This window comes from Notechis scutatus, chromosome Z, assembly GCF_049901735.1.
Source record: "Notechis scutatus isolate UNSWTSFEM ecotype Mainland chromosome Z, rNotScu1.2, whole genome shotgun sequence".
Taxonomy (NCBI): domain Eukaryota; kingdom Metazoa; phylum Chordata; class Lepidosauria; order Squamata; family Elapidae; genus Notechis; species Notechis scutatus.
The window spans coordinates 128,403,723-128,416,647 of NC_142025.1; the positions used below are offsets into that span (position 1 = coordinate 128,403,723).

Consider the following 12,925-nt stretch of genomic DNA (forward strand, 5'->3'; position numbering starts at 1 on the left):
TTCTGACAGTGTGAATCCCTGTTATGCTAAGCCCCAGGGCAGGGAACCAATCCAGTCCCAGCAGACTAGGCAGGGCACCATCAACAACTACCAGTGGCAAGTAACCTCTAAAGTTTTGGAATTGAATAAGGAATCTTCCCTTACCCAGGACGGGGATGGTCCTTCCCTGGTAGTCCCGAAGATTCAGGTGGCAGGTGGTCAGCTTCCTCCTTGGGAACGAAGGCAGCATCTTCTTTAACGTGGACCATGCAATGATGGAGAGGGTTGACCCGGTGTCCACCTCCATATGGCAGGGTTTACCTTCTAAAAGAAGAGAAACGCTTATTTTGTTAGGGTTAGTGGAGACGCTGCCTGCGTGATAACAAGTGTAGCAGCTTTTTACTTGCCTTTGGAAAGAGGCAGAGGTTCGGGATCTTGGGACAGGGGCTTGTTCAGCTTGACAAACTCTGGCTATATGCCCTTGCTTCTGGCAGTTCAGACAAATAGCATTTCTGAATCTGCACTTGGCTCTAGGGTGGTTTCCCCCACAACTCAAACAAGGGGATTGTTGTTTGGTGAACTGGCTGTTGTTTCTCCTTGGTGGAGCTAAAGGTGCTCTAGGGCGTGTGAGGCGATTTATTTCTAATGGCTCCTCTATTTCCTCCTGGGAGGCTTCATCGTAGTGGACTGTAGCCGTCCCTTGTCTAATGGAAGTACCTTGAATCTCAGCTGCAGACACTTCTGATAGCTCAGCAGCTTGAGCTTCTTCTAGGGCTAGGGCTAGGTTGAGATCTTTCTTGGCTAATAACCTACGTTGCAGCTTCAGATCTCTAAACCCCCCCCCCCACAACTTGGTCAAGTAGCATATCATCAAGGTAGTCCCTAAACCCACAGTGGATGGCAGCAGATCTTAGAGCTGCCATATATTGGCTTATGGTTTCTCCCTCAGCTTGAACCCTTCTCCTAAAGGCTAGCCTCCTAGCTATCTGAGAGGGTTTGGGGGAATAATGGTTGGCTAGAATATCCTTCAGCTCTTCCCAGGGAATAGACTTAATGGATCGTGGTGACACTAATGCTGAGGCAGTGTCGAAAACTGTAGCCCCACAAAAACTTAAAAAATAAGACCTTTTCCTCAGGTCTGTAGCCCTAGACAAATCTATAGCGTTTAAAAAGCATTCAAATCTATTAATGTAGGATTCCCAAGTCTCTGTTCCGGGCTGGAAATGTGGGAAGGTCGGCGTAGATGCCATATGAGCGATAACCGTGGGTGTGCTAGGTGAGGAAAAATTCAGCGGTCGCTTTTAAAAAAAGCGTTTCAGCAGCGCCTGTCAGCGGCGTTCGGCTCCTCAGCTTCGGAGCTTTGAAGTTCGCGCTCTTTGGAGAGCGCCGGCGGCGGTGACTTCACTCGGTAATTAGCGGCTTCAGCTCTTTCTCTGTGTGACTTCGGCTCAATTGTTTCGCCTGGACGTCTTTACTGCATCCCGCCCTCGTCGCCAGTGTTGTAGAGCGGCGGTTACAGAAGGGAGACGGAGCCAGGATAACGCTAACAACTTTATTCAGGGAATAAAGGGTCGCCGCGCTTCAGATGCAATCTGACAGCCAGCTGGCGGCGACAGCTGATGCCGTTTGACAGCTCCCTTTTATAGCCGGCTGTCAAACGGCATCAGCCAATGGGAGCGTTCGGCGCTCCCGCTCAGGCAGCGGACCAGAAGGAGAACTGCTGTCAAGTGCTAAATACATAACAGCAGCCTTTCCACAAAATCATTATTAGACTCAGATGCTGTTTGCTTAATTTGAGAAAAAGACTGTGCTGGGGTTCCCACATCCTGGATGCAGGACAATGCCCCAAGGACAGCTGCCATAACCACTGGAAATACGTGATCAGGCAAATTAGCAGCTTGATCAGCAGTGGATTCAAACAAGCCTGCCCCATAGATTTGGTCTGGCGTATACAGCCCCCCTGAATTCCTTCCCCTAGTGATAGCTTCTCTTTGGTATTCTGAGTCAAAGACCACATACTGAGTAGAACTCAATATCATTCTCATTAAATCTTTCCAGTCACTAGGAATCATGCGTGAAGTAGCCAAACTTGTCAGAAGCCCCTTTGTAAAAGGACTTTGAATACCATAATCTTTAACTGCTTTTTTTATTTCTCTAAGAACAGCTAAAGGAATCGGGATCCATTCAATTTCCATATTGCCTTGAGCATTTATTTTTCTGTTAACTGGAAACAAATTCATCTGGGTAATCTCGTCAGGCTCTAATTTCCCTTCATTGAAAGCCTGATGCATCATTGTTTGAACTTTCCCCGTTTGTGATTGGATTTTCTCCTCTACAGGCGTAAGCGCTGTTGGGGTTGAGGAGGCATATTCCAATTTTGAAATTGGGGGGTGCAACACAACTCCTTCATAAGGAGGAGGTTCAACTAAAGTTTTTAAAAGAGGCTGTTGCTGGATTTCTAAAGCAGTCATAACAACCTTCCAATATATCAAAATTTTAGCTGTTGCTCGTGGCTCTTCATGAAGCATAGTTCCAATTCTCCTCCATGTGTCTAACTTTAAAGATCCCTTCTCTGGATAGTAGGGACACTGCCGCCAGATCTCTTGCAGCAGCTCTTTCACTTTATCTTTTGAAAGAACTATTTGCTCCCCCCCAGAGGGTTTAAAGAAAAAGAGGTTTGTCCTGACTAACCTCAGCAGCTCACTAACATGCCGTTCCTGTGGCTGAGAAAGTTTTTCCCCCATGCTCCCTGAAAAAATCCTATTGTCCAGCAATAGTTAAGTACGTACTTTACCTATTCCAGGCAAGGAAACACAGAGGTCCGGACACGTACCACCCGCAGTGGATCACGTCGGGGTCACCACTTGTGGTGGTCTCCCATGGAAAGAATGAGACACAAGCGTGTGTACTCGAGATGGGAGTCCAGAATAAAATTCTAGTGCTTCCTTTTATTTAGATTTTTGTACATAGTCAGCATAATTACATTGTGGCTTAATAATTAGATATAGTAAAGGCTTGTTTGCAGTTGTCTAAGCTGCCTCTTTATTTGTATTTGTTCTTATTGTTCTCTTTTCCTTGCACTATCTTAGTAACCTTTAAACAGGCATGAATGTATAAGGCATTATATTAATCATTGCTCAAGCTCAGGTCAAAGTTTATTCCCACACAACTTTTTTTTTTTTGCTGTCTAACTTCACAATTTATTGAGAAGAGTTTCATTTAATAACAATGCCGGAGACGAGATTTTTTTTGATGAAAATGGAGAACTTGTAGGAAGATTTGATATCCTAAACTGGGTTACATTCCCAAATCAGTCCTTCCTTAGAGTAAAGGTGGGAACTATAGACCCAGACCCACTCTCACATCACCTGCTGACCATTAGAGAGGATGACCTCATCTGGCCCACCTGGTTTAATCAAGTAAAATTCATATCATGTCAACAAATATTGATTACTTTACCAATATTCCAAGGAGATTTACATAAACCTAATACAATTGCATTATTTTCTGTTTAATATTTTCTTCTGAAGAAAACCAAATGTCTGACCAAGCACCAAGGAAACCAGATTGTGTATTTATTGAGTATATGTTCAAGTGAGTATTGTTCAGTGTAAATTCAGCAGCATAAATTCAGCACCAGAAAAGTAAACACAGATGACTGAGGCTTCATTTAACTTCTTTATAACACATGAAGTAAATTTTGCAATACCAGTTGTAGATTTCTCCAACATGGAACAAGCTCAAATAGAAGCAGACGTGTTACAGGTTCAGAACAGAACAGCAATTCAGGAGCTCAGAAACAGCCATTAGTTTCACTTCAGTTCAGCAGGCAAGCAAGCAAGTTACACGGTAAAGGAGAGAGCAGTTTCATTTTCAATAGACAGATTCAGAGCCACACCTAGGCTACTTCTAGTTTCAGACACCAAACAGTCCTCATTGGATGATTTAATTGCTATGCCTATTCATTGGCTGACCTTGTTACCATACTCTATTCCAGTTCATGACACTCGTCCCTTCATAACTGGAATAGACATAAATTCAATTACCTTTAATATTCTTTAGATATCTGTATTTGAATACCCACATTCACAGTTCCCTCCAAATACCTGAGAATTCATTTTTATATCCAACACAATTGTGTTGATCCCCTTCTTGTGAAATTTTAATTTTCCAGTGGATATGCAACCATCAGCCTTGCAACTCTTGAGCACTTCATGTTCTCCCATGGATTTCATTTCCTTGTCCATGGCTTCTTTCCACATTAAATGTTCATTTTATAGGTAATGCCAATACTTCTTTGTAGTTCCTTGGCTCATACTATACATTACATACTTTAACCTCACTAGCAGATAGTTATCAGGATCACCATCACTAAGTGAATCATTCCACAAATTTGCATCAATTCTGTTCCAATTTTGCTCTGCAAAGCTTGCGGATCTTGAAAATACTATTTTTTTGCTCCCATCGCTAAAGCAATAACTCTTTGAGCCTGATTCATAGCCTACAAACCTGAGATTTCTAGCCTTTGGCTGCCCCTTCTTCTAACTGCTTTTGGAATATGTACCATTGCTTCCAAACACCCTCAAATGTGCTGGCGATAGTTTTCTTCCATATAGCACTGCATATGGAGTATCATTAATGGAGGAACTCTACAACCTATTAACTAAATAATTAGCAGTCAATATGGCTTCACCCCAATATGACCTGCTTAAACCAGAATCCTCTAGCAGTGAATCCTTCATGGTTTGCAAGACTCCATTCCATCACTTAGCAACACCATTCTCAGCTGCTTTGTAACAATTTGTGTGTCTGTGTTTTATTCCTAACTGTGCCAACCACTGTTGAAAACTTGTTGACATGAATTTTAAACCTCTGTCAATTTGCAGCTGACATACCTGTTGTTTTTACCTTCTTTCTACAAAGATTGCTTAAATTTCTGTAGCACCTCTGCTTTACTCTTTGGTAAATAGCAAACAAAACCTGCTATAGTCATCTACAATGACCAGCACGTACTTAGCTCCTTCCAAACTGGCTTGCATTGGGCCCACCAAATCTGCATGTACTAGCTCTAGAGCTCTTGTTATTTGCCTTGTGCTAGTCTTGCTTACTGGTAATGCCTTGGATTTTGATATTTTGCATACTGCACAATCCAAATATGCCTTACATCCCTTTAAATCAGGGGTCTCAAACTCGCGGCCTGCGGGCCAATTGCGGCCCGCAGGACGATATCCTGTGGCCCCCACCGTGATATGAAAGTATAATATTAGTGCGGCCCACAGCGGGAATGGAACTCTGAAGGAAGTCCCGCCCGCCGTTCCTCATCGTGGCTTCTTCTCCACCCTGAACTTTAACAAGTCCAAGTACACGTCTAGACTTACTGATGATCATCTTCAAGCCATACTGAGGGTCTCAAGTGCCTCCTCTCTCAAGCCAAATGTGGCTCAGATATGTGAGAGGAAGCATTGTCAAGTCTCTGGCAGCAAGGAGTAAGCTGGAGACACCACGTTCTGAGGAACTGTTCATTATCTTCATTCAATGTTCCATTCATGTGTTCAGAACAGTTCATGTATTGGAGAAATCATTAACTGTTGATGACATTTGAGGATATTTTTTTAACAACATTTTTTGTGGAATCCCTTATGTGGCCCAGCCTCACCCAGACTCTGCCTCCAGTGGCCCCCAGGTAAATTGAGTTTGAGACCCCTGCTTTAAATGCAATCCTCCTGCATACTGATCCATTTTTGAACAACGTTAAAGCTGGCATGATCAAGCTTTCTGTGGAAAAAATAAACACATGAATCATGTTTTGCAACATTGCCAAATGTTTGTGCACATTTAACTTTTTGCCCCTGTAACATATAAAGGTTATCATGCTTTATGCCCTTTGCACACAAAATCCATTTTTCGTTAAGACACTGCCCATTTACAAATGTGGTCTCAAATCCTTGCTTGTCTAATTACATTCTACTTCTGGCACACAAAACATTATTAAACCTGTTCTGTCACCAGTAAAGAGACTCGCAGACCGGAGTTAAATTCAGCTCTTTAATAATAACAGTAACTTCAACTGCAGTCGAACCGCAGCAGCCCTTTTTATAGCAGCTGTTCCATGGCTCGCAACCAATGACATTTAATTAAAATTCCCGCTGCTATTGGCGGCCAATCAGGTACTAACGTTACTAACCAATCATATCGTTGCTTCTGTTAACCAATAGGAACATCACCCTAGAAGTCTCTATTTAAATACACTACACCCCTCCCCTCTTGGTTCGTTCCAACGTAACGTAGTCGCGCAGGTAGGCGGGGCTCTTGTGAGTCCTTGTTGACCTGCGCAGTTCAGTCCCTGTGTTGGTCTTCGCCGGTTCGGATAGGCCAGCTGTCCGTTCCTCTCTTCCCTCTGGAATCTCCTGGAAGGGTGCCTCGACCATGCCCCTCTGGTCGTGTCTTGGGACTGTTCGTCTTGTTCTACGGTCTGGGCTTGCTGGAGGGGCAGCCTGGCCTCCTCGCTGTGTGTGTGGGCAGGTCAGGTCGGCCTGCACTGCTTCTCCCCTGAGGCTCTTTCAACTCCTCTTGTTTCTTGAAGTCTTCTAAAGGTAAGTGATTTTTATTTTCTTTATTAATTTGTCCCCCCGCCCCTGGATTTTTTTATTATTGTCTGGGGGTGTTTGGAAAATTGTTTGTTCTGCATGTCGGGGAATGTCGGTGTCTCGTTCGATGTGTCGGGACCGTAGCTGGTCAATGTGTCGTTTCCATGATCTGCCATCGGTGGTTTCTAAACAGTAGGAACGAGGGCCAGTGATTTGAGTGATTGTTGCCGGTAACCACAATGGTTCTCCGGTAAGATTTTTTGCGTAGACTAGATCGCCTGGTAAGAAGGAGTGGTACTTACTGGACGAGTCTGGTGGCTTTTCTGGGTTGTAGGTAGGGTGCAGTCTATCCAAGATCACAATTTTCTTCCCATCAAAAGTTCAGCTAGGCTCTTGTTCGTAGCTGTGCATGGTGTTATATGTTGGATGGTGAGCATGGTGTTGAGTTTTTCTTGCATATCGCTTCCATCAAGACTTTCCAGTGCTTCTTTTGTAAAATGAACCATGCGTTCTGCTCTACCGTTCACCGCCGGATGAGCTGGCGCTGTCAAGGCATGTCGTATTCCATGTTCCGCAAGAAACTGTTCAAAAGCCAAGGCTGTAAACTGTGGCCCATTGTCCGATACTACTACATCTGGTAGACCGTGGGTGGTGAAAAGTTTTTTTAGTTGTTTGGTGACGGCTTCTGTGGTTGTTGAACTCATGATAATGACTTCCAACCAGTTTAAATAGGCATCCACGACGATTAAGTAAGTATAACCTTTTGTGGGGCCGGCGAAATCCATATGGATTCTTGACCAGGGGCCTCGGGGTGTCTCCCATTCGAGGACTGGTGCTGAGAAGTGGGTGGGCCTGGAAGATTGGCATTTGTTACATGTTTTAACCCAGGCTTCAATGTCTTTATCTATTCCTGGCCACCAAATGTAGCTTCTGGCCAGGGACTTCATTTTTACTATGCCGGGGTGTCCTTCGTGTAGCATAGTTAGCACCTTTTCTTGTAACTTTTTGGGGACCACCACCCTGTCTCCCCACAAAATGCACCCTTTTTCCAGCGATAATTCAGTTTGCCGGTTTTTAAATGGTTTAAAGGTCTTGGTTTTCATGTTTTCCAGCCAACCCCGTCCCACCCAGTTCAATATCCGGCTCATCAGTGCATCTTTAGCTGTTTCCCTGGCGATGTCTGATGCGGTGATTGGCTAATTTGGCATCATTTCAATTTGTAGTGTCTGTGTGGTGGGAGCTGGATCGTCGTCGTGCCCTGGTAGTGGTGCGTGGCTTAAGGCACCTGCGTGGGGTATGGCTTTCCCTGGGCGATAAATGAGTTTGTAACTGTAAGCTGCTAGAAATTCTGACCATCTAGTCATTCTTGGGGACAGGATATTGGGGGTTGCCCTGTCTCTGGCTAGGATTCCCAATAATGGTTTGTGGTCAGTAATCAAATAAAATGTCCTACCGTATAAGTATTTGTGGAAAGGTTTCACTCCCGAGATGGCTGCCGAAGCTTCCCTGTCTAGTTGGCTGTAGTTTCTTTCGGTTTTGGATAACGTCTTGGAATAAAAGGCAATTGGTGCTTCCCTGCCATCTGGTAGTGTGTGGCTGAGTATTGCACCTATTCCAAACGGCAAAGCGTCGCAGGTGACAGTTAGAGGTAGCGTGTTGCTGTATTGGATCAATACTGATTTCGATGTGATTAGATCCTTAATTTTTTTGAATGCTGTTTCTTCTTGGTGGCCCCATTTCCAGTTGGCTTTTTTATCGAGGAGTCTATGCAGTGGTTCTGCTACTGTTGCCTTCTGTGGCAGAAAGACATGATAAAAATTAATGAGACCCAAAAAAGCCTGTAAATCCGTTTTGTTTTTGGGTCTGGGGGCTTCCTTAATCGCTCGTATTTTTTTTGTGTGGGGTGGATTCCTGCTTCATCGATAAGGTATCCCAGGAACTTGACCTGGTTTGTGGCAAGTTGGCATTTTTCTTTTTTGACCTTGAGTTCTGCTTCTCTAAATTTTGTCAGAACTGCCTTTAAACGGTCTTTTAGTTGATTTTTTTGTTTTCAGCCGATATTAATACATCATCGAAATAGGGCACCACCCCTTTAAGACCTTGTAGAAGACGTTCCATTTAGGCTCTGGAAAACACCAGGGGCCACGCTTACACCGAATTGTAATCTATTGCATTTAAATGCTCCTCTGTGCGTTACGATGGTTTGTGCCTCGGCTGTTTCAGGATAAATGGGTAATTGTTGATATGCCTGCGCAAGGTCGAGTTTTGCAAAAATTCTGCCTTTTCCCAATGAATGCAACAGGCGTTGGACTACTGGAATGGGGTATGCGCTCTGTTGCAATGCGTGGTTCAGGGTGGCCTTATAGTCAACACAGATGCGTACGGACCCGTCAGATTTTATAGGGGTCACAATTGGGGTCTCCCATCTGGCGTGTTCAGTTGGCTCTAGAACCCCCTGAGTGATTAGTTTGTTTACTTGTTCATCAATTTTAGGTCTTAGTGCAAATGGTACCCATCTGGCTTTGAGTCTAACTGCAGCTACGTTCAGGTTTAAGTTAAATGATATAGGGGTCCCACGGTACTTGCCTAAGGTCCCGTCAAACACGTCATGGAATTCTTCCATCAGGTCTTTTTCCCAGTCAGTCATGGTGTTGTTTATTCCTTTCACCTCGATCCCGAGCGGTTTGAACCATTCTAAACCGAGCAAGCTGGGCCAATTTCTGTCAATGATGGTTAATGGCAGGATCTTGGTGTGCCTTTTAAAACTTACTTTGAAATGTCCTAGCCCTACTACCGGTATTTTGTTACCCTGGTAGTCCTTGATGATTAAGCTTTGTTTCTCAAGTTCTCTGCATTGTATATCGGGAATTAAGCTTTTTATTGTGTTCCATGACACCATTGATAAATACGAACCGGAGTCTACTTCCATCTCGCACGGCTCGCCTTCAATCAGGATGTTGATTCTAACCTTCTTAGTGTTTGTTGTTCTGGCCGTCCCAATTGTGATAGTTTGGTGCATTTCTTCCTTTTCATCTTTTCGTTGACCTTTTCCGTCACGGTTCCAACGGCTCCCGGTTGTCCTTCCTTTGTTTCCCGGGGGTGGGGTACTGCCCTGTTCCTTTGAATTATAGCTCTTTTTGTTTCGGCATACCCTTGCGATGTGTCCCCGTTTCTCACAATGCCAGCAGGTGGCATCCAGGAATTGACACTCAGATCTCGGGTGGTTTCCGCCGCAACCCGCACACTGGAATTCGGATCTTCTGCTTCGTCTCTCTCTCTGGTTCCTTTCTGAGTAGAGTCTGTTGACTTCCTCGTCTTCGTCATCTGAATCGGTTGATGATTTGATATCCTCATGGTGAGAGGACGTGGCAGCGGGTTTTTGAGTTCCCTCTGTCTTCTTTTCTTTGTTCATGCTCGGGCTGCCCGCCATATTTATCTGCTTCATTTTTGCTGCAGACTTCTTTGCGGCTTTGTCAGCAGTTGCCTCAGCAATGGCTTCGTTGACGGTGATGTTTGGTCGGTTTAGTAGTTTGCTCTGTAACGTGGCATCTCTTAGTCCAAGGACTATGCGATCCCTCATGGCTTCGTCCATGTTGAGGAATTCGCATGCCCCCCCCAATGTCTCTTAATGCTGCTACGAAGTTTCCAATGCTCTCACCTTCTAGTTGGTCACGCTTGTAAAACTCGTGTCTTTTAATTAGGTTGAATACGGCTGGTGCGTAATGGTTCCTCAACATCCGATTCACATCTGGCCATGCCATCTGTTTAACATCATTTCGTCTTGCTAACTCTTTGGCCATTTTAAAAACAGTCAGACCGCAATGCATTAGGAATACGTCTCTCTTCCTTTGGTCGGTGGTTCCTTGAAGCTCGTTGCTTTCTAAAAACATCAGGAATCTGTCAATGTACGACTCCCAGTTTTCTTCGGCTGGGTTGAACGGTGCGGGTGGCGAATTGTTGCCGGCCATCTCATCGGTCCTTTGGCTGTCATTGCCACGTGCTTACGGTCTTTGTCTCTTTAATACTATCCTCATCGCCAGTTTTCTGTCGCCAGTAAAGAGACACGCAGACCGGAGTTGAATTCAGCTCTTTAATAATAACAGTAACTTCAACTGCAGTCGAACTGCAGCAGCCTTTTTATAGCGGTTGCTCCATGGCTCGCAACCAATGACATTTAGTTAAACTTCCTGCCGCTATTGGCGGCCAATCAGGTACTAACGTTACTAACCAATCGTATCGTTGCTTCTGTTAACCAATAGGAACATCGCCCTAGAAGTCTGTATTTAAATACACTACAAAACCTTGTTTACACACTGCCTCTTCCCTGACTTTGCCTTCTTGCCAATTGCTAAGGCTACTGTGTCTCCAGCAGCTGCATCCATCCTGTAAAACAATTTAGCATTATTAATAATCATTTGGCTAGCCCCACTGTCTATTAGCCATTGATCGCACCTGCAAGAGTTGACTTTTGCTATTGCAATTTGTCCATCTACTTGTCTTTCTTGCAAACTTCTTCTGTCTTGTAAACAGTCCCTTTGCAAACAGTCTTTCTTTAAATGAGTCATTTGTCCACAAATATAACACCTCTTCTGTTGCTGGGTTGTAATCTGATATCACCTGCTGCTCTTCTCTTTTCTGAAGACAGCCAGTCTGTGGAATTTTCCATTCTGATCCTTGGGCCCCCTCCTCAGGAATTTCTCCTCCTTGTGGTTTTTTTCTATAATGGAGTTTCTACTCTTCAGCTATTAGACATGCTTTCAGAGCTTCCAAATGCAATTTGTAGTCTGGTTTGCATTCAGATGCTGCAGAAACAATGTCCGAAGTTTTATCTAGGCTGTTCAAAACTAGCAGCACTTTATGAGATTCAGGAATCTTCATCCCATGCTGTTCCAACTCCACAAAGTTTGCATATAAACAAAATGCTGTTCCACTGAATCTCCTGGCTGCAAACGAGCTCTATATAAATTTCTTGATAATTGTATGATGTTGCATGCAGATACACTCACATGAACAGTCCTCAATTTATCCCAGACTTCCTTTGCAATCTTTAAATCAGCTACATTGAAAAACTGATCATCTTCTAAACTTAAGATGATATAAGCAAATGCTCTATCATGCAGCTTCTAATCTGCAACATTTAATGGTGCCTGAGGTGGATTTTCCACAATATTCCAAAAGCTCTTTAGCTTTCAGGAAACATTCCATCTTTGCACCCCAAATAATATAGTTCTTCTGACCCAAACAGGGTAGAGAGCTCTCTTTTATTTTTTCAGCCATCCTGCAAAGCCTCTTGCTTTGTTTTTTCATTTTTAAAACAGGCAATCTCTCAGCTTTAATTACAATTCAGTTTTTTTTCTGGGCCCATAACCTGTTCAGAGTATTGCAGGGTAAATTTAGCACCACAAAAGTAAACACAGATGGCTGAGGCTTCATTTAACTTCTTTATAAATACATGAAATAAATTTTACAATACCAGTTGTAGATTTCTCCAACATGGAGTAAACTGAAACAGAAGCAGACATGTTACAGCAACTCAGGAGATCAGAAACAGACATCAGTGTCACTTTAGTTCAGCAGGCAAGCAAGCAAATTACATGGTAGAGGAGAAAAGCAGTTTCATTTTCAATAGAAAGACTTAGAGCTTAATATACAGCCATGCCTAGGCTACTTCTAGTTTTGGTTTCAAAACAGTCCTCATTGGCTGACTTAGTTGCTATGCCTATTCATTGGCTGACCTTGTTACCATACTCTATTCCAGTTCATGAATATACTCTGACAAGTATTCTGGTGAAAATATATTTTATTTTGCTCTGTTTTGTTTCAGTCATATGAGTTGTTGGTGGATCTGAGTCCTTCTAGAGTTCAGATAAACAGTGTGATATTTTGGAGTAAATGCATGCGTTAGGTGACACATTGTGTGGTGGGACCCAAAACATAAACTTTTGGAGGGCATATTCAGCTATTTTCTGACCCAGAAGCTAACCTTATAATAATAAAATGTGGATTATTAAATTCATAATTTAGGCAAACTAACATAATCACAGCCTCCAGCCGCTGAAACATCCAGTTTATGTGAGAAGTAAGGAGTCCATCTTCTTGTTCTGGTTACTTCTATGAGTCATAGGCTGTTGAATCATTTATATTTCTGGGATAGGGTTGGGAACTCAAATGCTATAACAATGTCAAAATATTGTAACGACCACCTGTGAATGATATTTCCAAATATATAAGTATATTTTAAATTTCCTTCATGGGCAGGTATCCCCTCTTTCTGTGTGCAATGATAATTGCCCTTCAGGTTACAGAAAGACCCCAAAAGAAGGAAAACCATTTTGCTGTTAGGGCTGCATTCCATGTCC

At 43.4% G+C, this 12,925-nt stretch overlaps 1 protein-coding gene across 1 annotated transcript; it reads right to left on the bottom strand.

The window, feature by feature from the left end:
* Positions 1–406: 406 nt before the first annotated feature.
* On the bottom strand, positions 407–1,229 carry LOC148129264 (uncharacterized; the record flags this gene model as incomplete). Its single annotated transcript, XM_087947255.1, is given in 2 exon segments — positions 407–820; positions 822–1,229. Coding segments are annotated over 2 exon segments (822 nt in total), but the record flags the coding sequence as incomplete, so codon positions are not given.
* Between the last annotated feature and the right edge of the window lie 11,696 nt (positions 1,230–12,925).